The sequence below is a fragment of the Patagioenas fasciata genome, chromosome 12 (genome assembly GCF_037038585.1).
Source record: "Patagioenas fasciata isolate bPatFas1 chromosome 12, bPatFas1.hap1, whole genome shotgun sequence".
In the NCBI taxonomy this organism is placed as follows: Eukaryota; Metazoa; Chordata; class Aves; order Columbiformes; family Columbidae; genus Patagioenas; species Patagioenas fasciata.
In genome coordinates this window covers 7,984,475-8,003,918 of record NC_092531.1, presented here as the reverse complement: position 1 = coordinate 8,003,918, position 19,444 = coordinate 7,984,475, and the positions used below count along the sequence as shown (strand labels likewise).

Genomic DNA, 19,444 nt, shown 5'->3' with positions numbered 1-19,444 from the left:
AAAATTCCAAAATTTAGTGGAATGTTTCTAAACCGAGCTCTGAATTGATACTCAGTGTTTATTTGGACAGTTACTTCATGGCAAACAGTTTTATAGGCAGGGAAGAGGTCTCAGTTAACTACCTTTCTGCACATACCTGTACATCAGGCAGAAAATCACAACAATAATGATTATGAGAGAATAACCTCAAATTGTATCACGTAAGTATGTCAGCATTAAGTATTAAATGAGGTCTATGGTCTATATAATGCAGATTATAAAATTTTAAGACAAAACTAAGATACTTTTTTGATTCTTGTGGTAGACTTAGAAAAAAAATCCAGAATCTTGAGTTAGGCACAAAGGAAAGTCTTGCTAATATAGAAACATAAATTGGAGGATTCGCAATTTTAATGTCATAAAAAGATATTGAAATGAAGGAATCCATTCTGAATATATGTTATATCTTATTATGAGAGAGGGATTTTCTTTTCATTAATGGTCAAAGTCTTTAAAAAGATTTAACTTTGATATTGATCTTCTCAGATGATAGTTTGTGGTGCTGGCTAATAAATGCTAGATTGATTCTTTTAATTGAAGTTTTGCTGTGGGTGTAATAGCACATTTTCCAAACACTGTGCAATACGTGTAAAATATAATCTGTTGAAAATATTAGTGACTTGTAAACCCACGTGAACCTTGTTTTGTTAAGTTTTATGCTCTTATCTGTTATAAAGTGAGAATCAGTGAGTGTGACTTGAGACCTATTTTTCTTATGCTGTGTTGCATCCATTACTAACAATAGAGGTGAGAGCTCCTTTCTCTCTGGGTTTAAAAAAAAATGCATGAGAGCTGAAAAAAGGGTATTGTCCATTATTGTATGGAGTGAGAAATCATAAAATGCAGCATGTCTGAATATTGAGCTCTCTGTCTTTGCTGAGCAAAAGATTAACCTGACAGTTGATATTTAGTCTTGAAAATTGTGGCCGTGATAATGCTTAACTGTTTTTTTGCTCACCATTAAGAGTAACAGTAGCCAGAATTGAAAACAGAGATATTTTAATTGACCTGAAATAAAGCAAAATATTAAATAGACTTTATACAGAATAACGGTGTTTATGTAGCCTTATAAATTTTTCTTGCAATTTGTATCCAGTTCAGATGTCCAGCAGCAATGTTCAGGACGCTAACCTTGCTTCCCAGAGTTTATTATTGTAACTATGAGAGACAAAAGGCCTATTTCGGGCCCTTGAGTTCTAAAGACACCTATGGAGCATGCTTGGCGTGTAAGCACCAGACAGAGAACAATGAGCAGGCATGGAAGGCAAGGAGCGTTAATAAAAATATGGCCATGCTGCCCCAGTTCACCCGTCCCTAAAAGCAGGAGTGAAGACCAAGTAAGACAATATATGGCAAGTCCTTCATCAGCTTAGCAAGGATCTTGCTTATGTTCCTGCCTTTACCATACTGCCCAGCATTCATCAAGCCTATATCCCTTTTTCCCTGTAAGTCTCCAGAACTAAGATTTCTGTCCAAGAAGTTTAGTTGTTACTGCAAGAAGGACTGTTGTTAATGTTTTATTTTGCTTTTACCCATCAGTATGAATGAAGAAATTCGTATTAACCACAGAGTTAATGCAAACAGCAGGAGGAAGCTGTCAGCGGCAGTGCAGGGTAAGGGTTAATCACTGAGGAGGAATGTTCTCCTGGGCATGGTACAGTGGACCAGCAATAATGCAGACACAAGGAGGAAAGTGAGTTGTGTATTAGGAGAATATTACAAATAATAGGCCCTCAAATCATGTAGCTTCTTGGGACGTCAACTTTTTCAAACTTTTGCTGTTTCCCTGATGCAAGAAATGTCTGCAAGCTCCCTCATTCATCTAGGAAAATAGAATGTCATAGCAGTACAGTAGCTAAATTGTTACTGTTATACGTTATCTCAAAACAGTAGTGGAATACATATAAATCTGTGTCAACAGCTAATGAAGTTGTGGAATACAAACTGCAGTGGCAGAAAGCTGCAGATATATAGGGTCTGATCCCGGAAAATAGTGACTTGTCATGTCACAGATACGTGAGGAAGTAGGCTGGTCTGTTTTCAGTTTTATTACGGTAATTAAGATAATGTCTGTTTTGGCTGCTGGCTGGTGAATCAGATGCGAGTCTGTCTGAACACTGGTTGTGCCTCTGACCACTTCCAACAGACAACAGGTCTAGCAAGTGCTGCAAACTGACTACAGCTTGTTCTTGAAATTACTAAAGGTTTCAAATCATCGCTTTTACACAGTACTGTGATTCCTAGCTTGACACTCTGAACTATAACAAGGTCTGACAGGTGCTAAATACTTCTTTAGTCTTCTTTTATTATTATTTTGCCTCTTTATTTTGGCATATCTTTCTAAATAAAATAATTTAGAAGCAAAAAGTACAGATGATAGTTTTAAAATCTTAATAATAATAATAAAGAAGACTGTATTCTAAGCCTTTTGAAAACTCATGTTTCCATTTGGCTCCATGTTTTTAATCAGGAGTATATATTTCAAGTACACAAACATTATAATGTATACCCTTAGAGAGGCTTGTCTGCTTGTTAGCTCAGTCGGTTTTGAAAACAATATATTCTCAGATATAAACAGTTTGCTTATATTGAAGCTTGGAAAAATTGTAGTTTTATACTTGTTCTGCAGAGTATGCTGTTTCTCATCAAGCTGTATTGAATTCCTGTTTTTAATAAATAGTGGTGTATTTTAAGCAATGAAGTACCGCTGTTTAGTATCTTTCCTATGATGGATATATCCACGTTTTTAAGTTCTTAAACCATTTTTGTAAGTCATAAAGCCCGTACCAATTCCTGAGACTCCTTGATGGCAGAAGCTGAAAATCGTAACGGCAGCCAGTAATGAAAATTCCCTGCATTTCATTCAGCTTTTCTTTTTAAGATCCTGCAGGTTGTTTGACCGTAATATAAATATTTGCCTGTTTTTCTGTGTTAAATATAGAGACCTGCTACAGTTTGAAGGCCTGTCTGTTTGCCCAGCTATATAAGCCAGTGTAAAAAATCGTGTAAGTCTTGCTTCCGTTCAGTGATGGATTGAAGGGGCTTTGTCCGTACTGACTGTTTTACTTTGGCAGCTGTTGCAGGCACAGAGGGTGAGCTCTTAAATGGGAGAATTAGACGGAGGCGCATCCGTAGGAATCTCTTCTCTTAACTTTAGTTTCTTAAAACCTAAGTTTCTTTTATGACATTGTCATCTTATGATTTCAGGGCTTTTATGGCTTTATACTTCAGTCTGTGTCCTGACAATTAGCACTGAATTTTCACTGGCCTTACCTTAGGGGTGGACTAGAAATCCGCTAAATGTATGAAATCCACTGTTGTGCAGACTTGACCAAAATCACTCCAAGCAGCATACGCAAACGTTCGTGCTTTATTTTCTGACATTTCATATACATTTTTCGTTCTGCTTTAAAGCCCACAACCAGTATGAATAACATCTTTTACCTTTTTATTGTAAACATTTAGGCTTAAAGTTATTATAACTGACAGTTAAAACCAACAGGAGCCAGTGGCCTGATCACATAAACATTAACTGTAATATAGACAACATCAAAAAGAAATGTTTCTAACCTCCTTCAGTCCACCAAACCTAGCAGACAGATTGTTTTATTTATTGTGTTTTTAATAACAACTTTGTCCTATGGTATAACTTTGAAATTCCTGGTCTTTTCTGTGAAAAAAAGTAGCGCTTGCGTTTTAAGTTGTTTTACAATTGCCTTTTTTATGTATATTTTGATTCATTCACTGCTCAGAGCAGCACAAAATGGTAAAAGGATTTCATCCAGCACTGTAAGCTTTTTCATATGGAATTCTTTAAAAATAATGATGGAGTGAGAGTTGAAGGCAAGCTAGCTTTAACCTTTGGTAAAGTTACTCAGTCTTCTCATGGCATATAGTCACCAAAAAATTCTGTGAGGTATCATGTGCAGTAATTAATTTGGGGTTATCATTTGACTGGGAGTGTTTTTTTCTGTTTTGCACTGTTGAAAAAGCTAAGACTGAAACCAAGAAATACTAGTTGGCAGAGGAGCTGAGCTCTCATGTGATACTATGGAAATAAACATTCGAGTTACTTGAGTGTAGCTAAGTGACGGTTAGCACATTTTGGCTACTGCGTGCTGCAAAATAAATAATTGGGCATCACAAGCTGGTTTAAAGTGAGGAATACTAAGGAATCCACAGCCACGCAAACGCAAGAGTAGACATGGTGTTCCGGAGCTGTTAGCTTGCCCGCTTTGTGCGGCCGCGCGGGCTGCTCTGCGCTCGCAGCAGGGCCAGCGCCAGCGCTCCGGGGAGCCGCGCGGCAGGAATCTGCGCTGGCACGGCCAGGTGAGGGCTCAGGAAGCGGCTCTGCTGACTCCATTCAAACACACTCACTTAAAAGACCACAGAGCTTCAAAATTAAGATTTTGGGCACGGATTCCAGGCGGAGGAAAGGGAAAGTAATGCCATAAATTGTTGTGTGTAGCTCCACCCAAAACAGAGCTCTAGTATTTTTTTGTACTTTAAAAATTCTTTATGGAGTAAATGCTAGGGTCGTTATGAGTGTTACAAAGCAGCAGCTGAATGTTTGTAGGTCATCTTTTCCGGTAGGTAAGTGGCATCAAATCATAATTTTAATCATCTTTTAAATTTACTTCAGCTTGTCTTTCAAATGCTATTACATGTATTTTGAGGGAATCCTGCACCAATGGCCTTCTGAAACGCTGCTGCAGCTGGTTTTATGGCACGATTTCTCTGAGGATTGTAAGGAGTTCAGTTGGCTATCGAAGTATGAAACAAACACCCAGTTTTGGAACCTGTACAGTAAGCTCAGACGTGTTCACCTCCAGCTGACTCGCTGTGAGTGGCTGACCACTGGCTGGCAGAGCTGTTGTGGGGGTGACTGTGGTAATGGGGTCACTGGTGTAGCAATACAGGCACTGGAAAACAGGCGAAGTCGCTCAACAGCCTTGCTGAATAAAGCAGCCAGGTGTTGCTCAAGTTTTCAGTGCCCACTCACGGTACCTTACAAGGATACTCGCCTTGAAGTTTGCTGTAACTGCAAAGATGGTGTTTCACATGACTGTTGCTCTTTCTTCTCTTTAAATATTGAAGCTATATTTGAAGTTAGCCCAGTACCAGGGTGTTCTTTGGAACGTGGAGAATCCACGTTGGTTTTCCTGCTTTGCCTGTTTCTCTCTCTTTCTCTTTGGTCCAAGAAAGCAACGGTGTGCTGTTACAAATAGAAATTCTCATTGAGAGATGACATATGAGTTAGTGCTTTCTTACCTGTTTTTTTTGCTTCACTAGAAAAAGTGAGAATGACAGAATAAGATGATGGTCGCCAAAATGTGGTAGTCACTGAATTTGTGGTTTAGTTGCTCCATTGAAGACAAGTGTCTATGTCAGAAAAAGGAGGATTAGCTGACCTGCCTTGGATCTGTGCTGGAAACTTCCCTGGGCAGAGCGCTGTGTGTACCAGAGTTCTGCAAGGGCTTCTGATGCAGACACTGAACAGATCACCCAGAGCTGTTCTAGTCAAGGAAAACTCCTTACTGATTGTGGTCAACAGGAATATTCTGAGCCCTCCGAGTGTCCAGTTGTTTCTGTGTTCAGCTGAGGTCTTCCAAGTTGCAGATTATTTTAGAAAGTGGTTCTTGTTTCCACTCTTTTCCTGTTTCCTCTGCTTTTAGTTGTTATGAAAAGGAAAGAGACCCTCATCTAATTTGTCCTTTTATAATATTTTCTTGTATCACCTCTCATATTTTCCTTCAATTTAAAAAAAATAACATACAGACTCAATCTTTGTAGTCTCTTTTGATATTGACACATTTCTTTTTTCTTTTTTTCCTTTTTCTTTAACATGGAAACATAATAGATGAAGTAAAGACCAGATTTTGATGTACCATATTTTCAGTGTTACTGCTCACTGTATTAGTGTTTCCTTTGATTGCCAATATAGACTAATTGTATTTCTATAATGAAGTTCAAGTGATTTACATGATGGGTTTGAATTAGAATTCAGAGTATATAAAACTTGTTGAATTATTTTCTGTGCCTTATTTTTATTTGCCTGCCTTCTACACATTGTTTAACCTCCGGAGTGGTGTCAATCTCTGTCTTCCTTAGTAGCGACTGTCCCGCATCATCTTCTGGGTGATGAATAATGTGAAAAAACAGAAACAGTACAAATCATGGAGGAATTATGAGAGTTTGAATGCGAGAAGGGAAAGGGCATCCTGACTTGTTTGCCTTTCTATCCTGATAGCCAGAAACCTTCTCCATTATTCTGCATGCATACCCAAAAGATACCAAAGAAAGCTAGTTGCCGTTTGCACAAGCTTTGCTGGTCTGTCTCGAGCATTTCATACTTATTTGTGCTTTGCTGCTGTTTGGTCTCCCATAATAGCATCTGACTGAAATAAGTAGTGTGTTTTGTTAACCGCTCGACCACTTCATTCTGAAATTCCTGCAGAACTATTTGATTAAGATCATCTGGTCCTAGTAACTTCTTTTGCTACTTAGGTAGGCAGTTTGTTCCCATGCCTGCAGCCCATCAGCGAGGCACTGAGAGGCTCCGGGGAGTTCTCCCACCTCTGCTGGCTGCTGCAGCAAGAAGGAAAGATGAGTGTAGGCTGCTGACCGGGACAGAGCTCACATGGAGCCCATAAAGTGTCCCCAGGCTTCCAGCTTTAAAACTGTTGGATTTCTGCATGGTCTCGCGCTGATATCACGCACCCAGTTTGGGAGCAAAGACACCAGCATGTGCAGAGAGATATTGAAAGATACAGCTGCAGTTAAAGAGAGACGAGACGGTGCCCTGATTATTGAAAATATTTTCTGGAAATGTTGTGGTTTCTTGACACATTAGACATCAGTGTTTTTCGTTTTTAACAGTTTACTGCTTTTCTAACATTTGGCTTATCAGAAGTACTGCATCCTGGGCAAGTGTTCTCACCAAGTGCTGGTCTCCTCCTCAGACGGTTTAATGTTTTTTTGACAGATCTTGCAACATATTTGATAATACACGTCAGGACCCCACAGGACTAACAGCAGTTCTTCAGTCTACAGATCTGGTTGGAGTCTTGCATATGCTGTACTGTGTTCTTTTCCACGGGACAATTTCAGATCCAAACACAGCCAGTCCCAAAGACAGCTACGCCACGAACACAATCCAGGTTGCCATTCAGAGTTTACGTTTCTTCAATAGTTTTGCTGTTCTCGATCTGCCTGCCTTTCAGGTAAAAGATGTTTTAAAACTTTTGCTTAGCGTGAAAATGTTAATTGCTGCCTATACTTTCGGACTGAGATTTGTTTTTAAGATCTTGGTTGTTAAAGGAACCTTCGCAATTAAATGTTGAGGGTGTTTTCCTGCTTAAGATTGCTAATTATCGTTATTTCCACTGTATAGCTATGCAGCCTATTTCCTAACAGCTATGGCAAATGAATTTAAGCAAAAAGTGGGAATTTAGACAGTGCTAAATGCTGAATCCCATCCATTACTTCTTCTGTTTAAAACCCCTCACTTTTAGCATAGTACTTTTAATATCTAATAAGCCCCAAAAGTGTAAAAAAGTCTTGGTCAAAAGCATGAAATAAGCCTTTTTCTAATGTGAAAGGATTTGCTTATATTGTTACCACAATTTACATTTTTCAGTGCTTTCAGTAGCCACTTATATTAAGATTGTGCAACTGAAACTGGAAATCAATATATATTATTTTTTTTAATCCAAGTAAATTATATTGTCTAAAAACTGGAAGTTGAACTTTTCATATTTTTTTCATGAAAAAATCTCAAAAATATCATATTTTGAGGCTTGGGAAGATAAGTCTTTTCTTACATTCTTTTGTGAACAGATTTCTAGTGTAAATGACTAATTTTGCCATACAAAGAAAATACAAATACTAGTGTCTTTCTCAGATAAATTGGCAAAGCTCTTGTGTTGTTAATGTAACACTTGTCAAAAAACATTGCTTGGCAAAACACGTTTAGCAGCATCAATCTTACACAATTCATAAGTTTCTGTTTCGTTTAATATATAATTTGTATATAAGTTGTGCCACACGCTCCATCTGAAATGCATTAAACTCAGCAAGAGGTTTGCATGAGCAATAATTTTAGCATACGGTATAAGTCTCCTTCAGTTCGTATTTCTTGACTTTGATTTTTACTACATTTAGTATGTCTGATAACAACAACAAGCAATTTGCACGTTACAACATGCATCTCTGTAGATGCAGTTGCAGGATCCAGTCCAGTCATGGTGCTGTGAGGTTTTTTTATGAAGCACAGAAGCTCCAATATTTATTGGAGTTTTATGTATTACAGCTCTTACACCACCCATTAGCTCCCTTTTCTGTCTGTAAATCAAGGTGTATCCAAGTAGTTCTCTCCTACAGCCTAGTTCTTGGTTCCAGACTGGCTCTTTATTTGTTGCAGTGGATGTTACAGGTGTACACCAGGGAGTAAGACTTGAATCGGGGCAGTTACAGCTCGTAGGGGACTGTGACAAATAGCGCCGGCTGAAGGGCTGTTCTACTGGTACCTGAGGAAACAACTATTAGTTTTTAAAGCGTAAGTTTCCACACACGCTGTCTGCATTTATCCCTCTACCAACTACCATTATATATGAGTTTTTATAGCAAGCTATCAGTATTAATTCCCACATCCTGTGATCTCCATTAGTTTGTTCTACATAAAACACTGCAGGATAGTAATTATTGCATAAAAGGTGGTAGAAACTAACCAGTGTGAATTCCTTCTTCAGCTCATCCATGCAGGGCTCCGCTCAGGAAGTATCCGCTTAGCTGCCCTACTGAATTGTGGCCGTAATATCATTTGTGATGGACAGACACGCTCGTGTAGTCTCAGCAGCTATCCCTGTCCATGTATTAATGGGATTTGTTTCTGTGATGTTAAAAAATCAACGTGCACCTGAGGCACTTTGCTGTCCATTCTGCTAGCAGACAGCAGAGGGAAAAAGCGTAGTTTATGTACTGTCTGATTATTATCTCTAAGGAGTAGTTCTATCATGTAATAGTAGGACTATAGGATAGGTTTTTTTGATTAACAGAAGAGGTCTGGTATTCTGGAGTCTGTATTAGCACAGATGGCTCATGGGTATATATTTCATTTAATTTGACAGTCTAAACAATTGAAAGATGGTAGTGAGAAACAACGCAGGATCCTGAGCTGATATTAATTCTGGTGAAAAAGGAAGCATAGTTTCCTTGAAAAATTAGTTTAACTTTTATACACAAACTCAGGTGCCCTTTGCCCTGTTGTTATCAGGGAAGGTTAAACCCCGAGTGCCAGGTCACAGCATGCGTGGACAGCACTAATTAAATAAGGGCGGACCTAAGGACACGGCATTTACATGATGTAAAGCAGGAAATGGTGGCTGTATTGTGCATTAAATTTTGAAAATATACTAACGCTTGAGGTTCAGCATGGAAAGTATCCACAGCTGAGTCTGCTTTAATTGTCAAGGATTCTGCTTTTGCTGGGCAGATTTGGAGAATGCTAAAACTAAACTATGTTACAGACTGAGAGATGTATATATTTGTACGTAACACAGGCTACAAGGTATAAAATCAAGAAAAAAATCAAGAGATTTTCTCACAGGTCTGCGTTGCTGTTTTCTTAGAGTTAGAAGACTGAGTAGACTGTCGTGCTCATTCCTTGTGCTTTAGTTTTCCCCTTTGACCTTGTGTCGCTCTGTCTGTTTGACATGTTTATTAAATAGAGGCTGTAGGCTGCACAGATAAAATCTAATTCTGAATCTCCACATTACAGCAATTTGCCCACTTTTAAAAAGCATCCCAAGAAGCTTTGCAGCTGAGTCTTCTCTACTTTTGGATGTTTCTAACTTTTTTTTTTAATGTTTGAAAACCCATTATTTGTTATTAATCTTTGTATTCCATTCAGAGCTCGAGTTATTAATGAGAAATGCATTTCGCTCTTCTGCAGAAAAGAAGATGGTTTGGTTTCTTTTGCATATTACTAAGAAATATTATTAGCATTAAGTTTTCCTGGAACATGCAATGTATGTCAAATGAAATGGTCAACCTAATGCTACACTGAATCTCAACTAAGCAGAATCCAATTTTTCCTGTGTCCTTCTGAAATTCAGATGTATTCTTATTTTTGTGGCTTTTAATGTTATAGTCCCATTGTAAACGGTAAGCTACAGAAAGAAAAGAACTGATTCTGTCCTCCTCCAAAGTCATCGCAACAAAGAACATAGTCTATACTTTGCAAAAAAAAAAGGATGCAGTCGATGTGTGCGCAATTCTCACATTTTCTATAATGTACTGCTGGACTGTAATTTCTGTTTCTTGGCCTTTTTTTCAGTCTATTGTGGGTGCTGAAGGACTGTCCCTCGCATTCCGGCATATTATCAGCTCTCTGCTGTCGTACTGTTCCCAACATACCTGTGAAGGATTGCTACATGAAGTCATTATCTGTGTGGGCTATTTTACTGTAAACAACACAGATAATCAGGTAAGGCAAATGGAAAAGGGGATCAGAAGTTATCAAGGGCATATTTAGTCATGGATCCCTCAAGGCAACTAATCCCCTCAACATTGTTTTTGAAGCATTTGGGATTCCTGTGAGCACAAAATATATGCGTTTGCAAAAGAGAAGCTGAAGTTGCATCTTCACTCAAAAACATTTCATTTTATGTGGCCATAAGCAAACTCCATATTCCTATGCAGTCAGAGATGCTGAGATTGCACTCATTTTAACCAGCCTTACTCACTGCCAAGATATTCTCAGCAACTGACATTTTTAATTCCAAATTAATTTTGTGTCAAGTTGGTCAGATGGCTGTGGTACCCAGGTAAGCCCTCTTAAAGCCAAGTAAGCTAGTCTGCCATGGAGATGTGCTCGGATTCCAATGTAACCATATCCCTGGTAGCCAAGGCCCTCTCTAAAGTTTAAGCCGTTCTTGTCCTTAAATCTTTTTAGTAGTAAACCAAATACTCTGTCAAACAAACAGTGGAAATTCCCCTTTAGCTTCCTTGCTCGTTGTCCACTTTTGTCAGTGGGCTTTGTGACTTTTCATACTCGCTTATAAAACGCAGACACAAAACTTCAAAAATATTTCAAGCATTTTGGTCTTAAAAATCTCCGACTTTGCTCAACTTGTATGCAGCATCTCAGGGTGTATTGGGCAGGGTAGAAATTGGCACCAGCTCTTTATTTTTCAGTGTGTGAACCTGACCCTGGGTTCATAGAAGCAGTGTTATGGTGCCTGCATCTGTGGTGTGATTCAGTTGAATGGTGTGTTTTGTGAAGTTACTCATCTTGTTCTCTCTCCATACTTGTAACACCTGGTTCCTGTCTTCGTTCTGGGGTGGGGGTTCAGGACGAGGAGCTTAATGCCCTCAGTTAAGCTGATGAGCAGAAGAAGGAAGTGTTGCAAATTGTCAGCAAAGGTTTAGAGAAAAGCTGTCCAATAGCATTCTTACAATTGGAATGTCACAATATCTTAAAGCTGACAATGCTGTCAGAAGTATTATATCATTATATAGCGGAGTTATATAGTGTTGTTTCTGTGGCTTTGGCCACAGCCAGAGGGAGGACCCTGCAGCCTTCCTACCCTGTGCAACCAAATCCCACTCAGGATCTGGAGCTGACTGCAGGCAACGTTTTTAATGTGGTTGTTTTGAAAATCCTTGTGACATTGCTACCATTTTCTTATTCCCACTGCGACACACCGGTCGTGCTGGCATCCAGAAGTGCCAGCAAACGATGTTGTCTTTTCTCTGCCGTCCAAAAATTTCCTTTTCTGGCACACAAGTATAAACAGATGTGATTCATTGCATGGAGGACTTACAGCTATAAACGTGCCAGGAATAGCACAGAAGAGGGATTTCCCACCAGCGATGTCAGCGCAGTCTGTAGCGCCTGTTGGTGCTTACGCCCTAGGGCGAAGGTCCGACCCCGACCAACAGCCCCCGACCCCAGCACAGCTGCTGGGGTGCTGCCAGCAGGCGGGCAGGACACCAAGGACATGCCCGGGGTCCGTCTGTGGGTGGGCAGGACACCAAGGATGTGCCCAGGGTCCATCTATGGGCGGGCAGGACACCAAGGACATGCCCGGGGTCCGTCTGTGGGCAGGCAGGACACCAAGGACGTGCCCGGGGTCCGTCTGTGGGTGGGCAGGACACCAAGGACGTGCCCAGGGTCCATCTATGGGCGGGCAGGACACCAAGGACATGCCCGGGGTCTGTCTGTGGGCGGGCAGGACACCAAGGACGTGCCCAGGGTCCATCTATGGGCGGGCAGGACACCAAGGATGTGCCCGGAGTCCATCTGTGGGTGGACAGGACACCAAGGACGTGCCCGGGGTCCATCTGTGGGCGGGCAGGACACCAAGGATGTGCCCCGAGTCCATCTGTGGGTGGACAGGACACCAAGGATGTGCCCAGGGTCCATCTATGGGTGGGCAAGACACCAAGGACGTGCCCGGGGTCCATCTGTGGGTGGGCAGGACACCAAGGATGTGCCCGGGGTCCATCTATGGGTGGGCAAGACACCAAGGACGTGCCCGGGGTCCATCTATGGGTGGGCAAGACACCAAGGACGTGCCCGGGGTCCATCTATGGGTGGGCAAGACACCAAGGACGTGCCTAGGGTCCATCTGTGGGCGGGCAGGACACCAAGGACGTGCCCGGGGTCCATCTGTGGGCGGGCAGGACACCAAGGACGTGCCCGGGGTCCATCTATGGGCGGGCAAGACACCAAGGACGTGCCCGGGGTCCATCTGTGGGTGGGCAAGACACCAAGGACGTGCCCGGGGTCCATCTGTGGGCGGGCAGGACACCAAGGACGTGCCCGGGGTCCGTCTGCCAGCGTCCTCCCCAGCCAGGGGGCTGGCAGGGGCTTGCAGTCTTCAGCTTGTACGCTTGGGGTCAGGGTCATGTGCCATCACTAATCTACCTGTGGCCTGAGTTAATTTTCAGGATGCAAAGGGAGCTTCTGCAACTCTGAGAGAAGGTTAGGCCTTTGGTTAAAAAACACAGTATGTTAGTACTTTTCACACACTAAAACTGGTCTTTTACGGTGGTTCGCTTTGGCGGCACTGTCTCAAGAGATGGCATGATGTGCTTAACTTCTGATGTGATTTCTGATATTCCTAATGAATAAGTTTTTGACTGAGGAAGTGGCATTTTGGTTTGGTTTCTTTTGTTTAAAAACACATTTTTAAGAACTTGTGACGTTCCTCACTCGGGTACTTGCAAAATGCAGGCAAGATTTTTTTAGTAAAATGAAGTATTTTTCCTTTTACTACTAGGCAAAGCAGTACAAGTTGCTTACAGTCCTTATTTTCAGGTGCTGTTAGTGTTGTGACTTCCGATAGGGATACGATGCCTTCATGAGAAGGGAAGTGCTTTCAGTTCATTCAGTTATGGTTTAATTTTTTATTATATGATGAGCTTCCAATTTTTTCTTTCGTTGTGATTCATCTGCAGAGTCCTACTAAAAATAAAAAATGGCTCTTGCAGTGAAAGCTTTCAAACAGTAGGCTTGGACTCCTGGAAAGAACAGCATCATAAAAATAGATACATTAGACTTGAGCTATGAAAACAAAATTTCCATAGAGCCTGATTGCTGTTTTTATTTAGTAGTTTAACAAACTTTAAAGGACTCAATAGCTGTTGTATTTCAAAGCAGATTCACATTATTCTTGCAGTCAAATGGGCATTTGTTTTGAAATGTCTGTAGTTTAAATAAGTCTTTTTCTCTCTAAATTTGTGTTTCTTATTACAAAACTTTGTATGTTTTCATTCCTTTCAACTCTTGGAAGCAAAAAAAAAAAAGAGCAAATATTTGTTTGGAGTTTTTGGTGTGCCTTTTATAATTCCTCTGTCTGCACACATCAGCAGATAAATATCCAAACCAGCATACTGGAATCAAGAAAAAAAGGCTCTAATTATTAAAAAAATTTGCAGCTTCCCAGCCTGGAGAATAGATAGCTTTCTAAAAAGGAAATTTTACAGCCCATCAACCTCAACATTGACCTTCTGTAGTAGTACTGTGATTTAAGTAAATGAATTATTTCCGCTAGGCAGTCAAAATAATAAAAGGGCAATATCCTAAATATTTCACATTCATAGGAGAAATCTTCCAAGAGCATCATATGCCTATCATTTAATGTAATATAGGTTTGCCTGGTTTTATTACAGCATCTGTATAACTCTTTACATGTAGTTTAGTGGCAAATGAAGAAGGAGAGTTGCTTTGTCTCCTATAGCTTTGAGATTCCTGCTTCAGCGCAGCTCCCGGGATCCCCAAATCAGCAAAGGGGCTCACAGGGTCCTGCGCCCCGTGGGGACAGAGCCCGGGCTCCCAGTCAGCGTCTGCCTTTTGGTCCAGGCCCAAGCGATTCTGTCGAGGAGCGACGAGGACAATGGATTCCTGAGGAATGCATTCCTCAGTGTTTTGATAGCGCTTGCTCTGTTTATTTTAAAAAGACTGTGATTTTGCTGACTTTGCCGACATATAATACATTAGTAATATTACTTTCCTTTTTCTGTATTTATTTTTAACATTCATAAAGCTTTTTCAGGGCAGCTGCCGTCACTGACGAAATAAATCACTTATGAAACTGAAAATTTCAAAAAGCAAAGAGTGTTTCTTTAGTGTTTTAAATGCTTTAACGTCATTAGTCAAGCCTGAACTGCGCTGTCTGTTTTGTATCGGCACGTGAACCTTTGTTTACTACAGAGTCAGACAGCCAGCGTTTCTCGAGACGGGATTCTGTAATCACGCCACAGCGGAGCTCGGCTTTATTAGGCATCTGCTTTGCATGAAGTATGGTCAAGGAAACGGATTATCTTTTGTTGGCCACCATTTAATCTACTAACATACAAAAACAGGTCCCATGATACTAAGGATAGACATGTAAAACGAAACTGCAATAAAAATAATGTCCAGTCTTTCAGTAAACCCACCATACTATATCGGACTATGACATTACAGTTTCTAATTAAAATGTTCTTGTTAATTAAAAATATCCTTCTATTTCATTACATTTTTATTCCCCTTCATTGTTTGATTTAATTATTATAATGAATATAATTAGCATATTATGTCAGCTCACTTCATTTGCATTTTATATTGGATAATTGAATGTGGTCCCGTAATTAAATTAACATGAATGACAGATGATTTGGCTTCTTTCACATTGCTGTATTGGGAATAAAAGTCTTTCCATATTCATTGCAGTTAGTGAATATTTTTCATATGAAAAGTCATCACAAATCAGGTCCTCAGACTCAGGATCTTGCCTGACAGGCTCTAAAAGAACTCGTGTTGTTCATTTGTATTGCTATACCTTTATTTAAATAAAACCAGCTTTTGTTCTTTCAGTCTTTAACACACACTGTATTTAGAGTGCTTTAGTAGAATCTCACTAACTTTTGGGATTTGTAGGATACGGAACTTTGTCCTTCTAAATTATCAGACTAAAACATATTATTACTAGATTGCAAAACAAAATCTCTGTGAAAGAGCTATGGAAAAGAGTATGCAGCTTTTAAAAATACAATTATAAAATTAAGCTTTGTAGATAGAAGTAAAAACTTCTCATAGAATAACCGATGCAACTGGAAAAAATTGGACACAGAAACTCTGTGTCCTGAAGAAGGGATTTCATCCCCGAACGTTTGTGTCCCAGTTCCTGAGTCTGACTGGCTTATTTCTCTGTCACTCCACACCTTTTATCCCTAGGCACTCATGTCCATAAGAACGCTACGTTAGTCTTACTGTAAGCTTACAAATATGAAGTGGTAATATCTAATAATCCATATGTTGAAAATAGAACAATTAGATTTAATAGTATCATTCACTTATTATGAAATTAAGAAGAAATTAAAATATTATATGGTAGGCACAGTTCTGAAAGGATCGTGACACTTTTGACTCATTCCCAGCCCAAAGAGGACGTGGTAGATGGTCCCTCAGAGATGTTTCATCCGGAAGTGGTCTTTTCTCTTTTTTTGTTAAATGATAGACTTATTGTTCTATTTTCTTACTTTTAAGCTTTTTTTCATGTGGCAAGTCTTACTTCTGTCATAAAATAGCAGTATGCTTTAGCACACAGTAAGTGTATATCACATATGTATGTATGTGCATGACATATATCCTGCCAATGGTTACAAGTACTGCTGAGCTGTAAGGGACACGTACAAAGTGACTGTAGATTAAAACTTTCCTTCTGTAGGGAAACTATTCTGTGTTTTTGACAGTGTTAGTGCGTATTGAGTTTCAGTATGTGGCCAATTTCCTCTAGCGGTACCATGAAGAGAGAAAAATACTTGTAAAATGGAAAAATCGTGAAAATCAGAAGTTGACAGGAGAACTTGGAGGAATAGTTATAAAAATATCATGTGGAGTTTCCATATGGGTTGTTTACTAGCGGCCATCATTAAGCTTTCATCATTCATGTTGCTCTTGGGACTATGGAGTGAGTGGAACAGTTTTGACCTCATAGGTGCAGTTTTTGAAAATACAACACAGAGTAAAGGCGCCGGAATTGGTAGTTACTATATAGTCAATGTCCGTATTTGTGAGTAAATAGTATCTGAAATGACTTAATTCTGATTTTGTTAGTTTCTTTTCAGAGGAGGGATTTTTGGGAGCATGGATTTCCTGCTGAGGTTGTGGGTTTAATTCTTTATACCTTTCAAAAAAACAGAAAAAAAAAACCCACCCACAACCTTTCAAAGCTTTATAGCTCTGAATGAAAAATATGCCTGCTGAATTTTGTGGAATAGCTGATTTCGGCAAATGAGTGATTCATGTGAAGTTGTAGTCTTGACTACCATTCAGGAGCACTTCAGCTTGTGAACAAAAAATCCCCTAAGGATTAAACTCACCAAGTTGAAATGGAGTAAATTAAACCAGATCTGAAATGTATGCTTTTTCTCTATCAGCCTTACATACTCAGACCACATAAATTCACTGAAGTGAGCCAACGTCTTCAGAAAAGATGACATTCTTATCTAGGCAGTCAGTGAAAAGGGGGTTGCCGCTTAGGTAATTTGTCAGACACCTTTGTTGTTATGTGAGTTTACTGATGGCCTTTTTCTTTTTTAAGAATGATCTATGACAAAACAAATAAAATACAGCAAAAGCATGTATGACTGCATATTTCAGCATCACATCTTAATTGTATTTCTGACAGTCCAAAATGCATCCCGTAATTTTTTTCTTTTTTTCTTTTTTTTTTTTTGAGAGGGTGTGGGGAAGGTAATTTAATATGAGCAAAGACTTGACATGAAATCAAGTGTATTTAGTTTCAGTTCATGATGGCTGTCTGGTTTCTGTAGGTGGGGAAGAGAGAGTGCCGAGAGTGTATAGGAATTAATACGAGAAATGAATGCACTTGGATTTATCTTACTGTCTTAAACGGAAAATGCAAAAGAATAAACTCAGCTCCCAACATCGTAAAACCCAGAACTTTCAACAGCCTTAAAATACAGTCCGTGACTGAAGCTTAGAGATGAAGAGAGAGAGCAGTCGGCTAATGCCGCCTCCGCAGGGCGACGTTCTAATCTTACTCCTGGGTCAGGAATAGAAAGAGTTTGGTGATCTCAGCTTAGTCCCCAGTGGACCTCTGTCCACATTGAAAAAACACCACAGAGTTTGGCATAATCCGGCTTAATAAGCAGTTTCTTCTCAGCGAAGACCTGGGCCTGGAACATGTTGGGTTTGGCCGGTGGAGATGCGCTGGCGAGGATGGAGGCGGCCGCTTGCGCAACACTCGCCTTGCTCTGCCTCCTGCCCACCCAGCCTGTCGGTCTCGCCTTTTCATGAGAATTCAATTTCACACAGAAATTTAAAACAAAGTCTAAAGCCTGCAAATATTTAATCGGGCCTTGTGAGCTATTGTCTGCCTCGCCTCATGTGTGAGGGAACTCCCTGTACTTCTCCCATGAACTCCAAGTTTTCCAAGTCTCTGCAGCCCCCCAGTGAGTGTCCCCAACACCGCCAGCCCCCGGGGAGGGGACGCCAGCCTGCTCTGTGTTCACAGCTTTGGGCTCGGGCAGCTGACAGTTGTTCCAAGCACTTGGATGCTGCTCTAAGGGTGGGAGCCTGCAAGAGACCCAAAAAACCCAAGCCCATTTCATCATGTTCAGCTGAAGTAACACTTAGTTGAAGTGATACTGCAACATAAAGAAAAAACAAAATGCATTAAATCTTGCAAAGTGAGTACTGTGGAAAATCTTGCTCACCTTCCTCTCTCTGTAGTAATGGGTAAATTGTAGCACATTTTTTGTGGCAGAAAAGTACTTTTTCTTGCTCTCTATTTGAAGCTTTTCCTCTCTCTCCATGTGAAGCTTTTCCTCAGCCAGCTCTGTAACATGTCTGGTGGCTCCAAGTTTCACAGGCTTTTTAGTTGATGATCAGATATCTTCAAACCCTTTGCATTTATTGTGGGAGCCAGAAGACAGAATGTACTATTTATTTATTATTATTATTATTATTTACCTATTTATTGCTGAATTGAGTCTATATATACTTCATTTGTTGTCTTATAACTAAGATGACTTGTTAGTTGTCACTTTGGGTGACATTTTTTCAAGAGCTTTCTATAAAGAACTTCTTTATGTACATTTCCCACTAGCATCACTTCTGATAAACATTTTTCCATCTTTATGGCATCACTGCTTGCATGTGCTATTGTCTTATCCTAAATGTTCAGGTGGCTTAGGATGATTACACAAAAACCGCTCAGATCATTTCTTTTCTTTGCTGTGTATACACAGAGCACCAGTGAATCTCTGTGCTTAAACCATAGAGCCAGCTCGAAAGGGACAATGCTCATAATGTGGTTTATAGGAAGACTGATGTTATTTCTGAACTCTGTTATCTTCTCTCTGAAAGCTTACATGTGATGTTAAGAAAATAAACGCCAGAATTTTTCAAATAGATAAAATTCTTATTTTTAATTTGAATGTAGCATTCTGGAACATTGTTTTTGCATGGAAGTGGTGCTCCGATTCCTGGTAAATATTAGGAGGAATTTAGAACATTCTTTGCTCAGAGCCTTGGCAATAGTGGAGTTTGCAAAATGGAAAGAAAAGAGCTTGACCTTAAAACAGAAGAAGAGCCGAAGTGGTGACATATTCTGCTGATTAAATACTAGCAGTATGAGATCTGTTTACATAGAAGCAAAGAAATAATGCAGATCTAACTTTGAAGAGAAACTCTGGACTACTAATATAAAGACTTATTTCTTTTACAGAGTTATAAATAACTTGCCATCAAACAAAAGGGTTTAACTGTTTGATGGAATACTGTAGTTACAGAGATTAGAAGCACAGTTCCTGTTCAATAGTTATTAGTTGTTTGTACAAATTAGAATTGACATTTATATAAATGATAAATAAATAGAAAAGAAACACT

The 19,444-nt window shown here is 39.9% G+C and overlaps 1 protein-coding gene across 12 annotated transcripts in view; it reads left to right on the top strand.

Annotated features, from left to right (window-relative positions):
* The window catches only part of SCAPER (S-phase cyclin A associated protein in the ER), a 151,807-nt gene that overhangs the window by 119,732 nt on the left and 12,631 nt on the right, over positions 1 to 19,444 (top strand). For 11 of the 12 annotated variants that reach the window (XM_071813778.1, XM_065847607.2, XM_071813779.1 and 8 more), the window contains 2 exons: positions 7,025 to 7,262; positions 10,376 to 10,525. In XM_071813778.1, the coding sequence (XP_071669879.1) occupies positions 7,025 to 7,262; positions 10,376 to 10,525 (388 nt within the window). Of the gene's footprint in view, positions 1 to 7,024; positions 7,263 to 10,375; positions 10,526 to 14,285; positions 14,556 to 19,444 lie in introns of those variants that run through there. The other variant, XM_071813784.1, reaches the window with a different exon arrangement.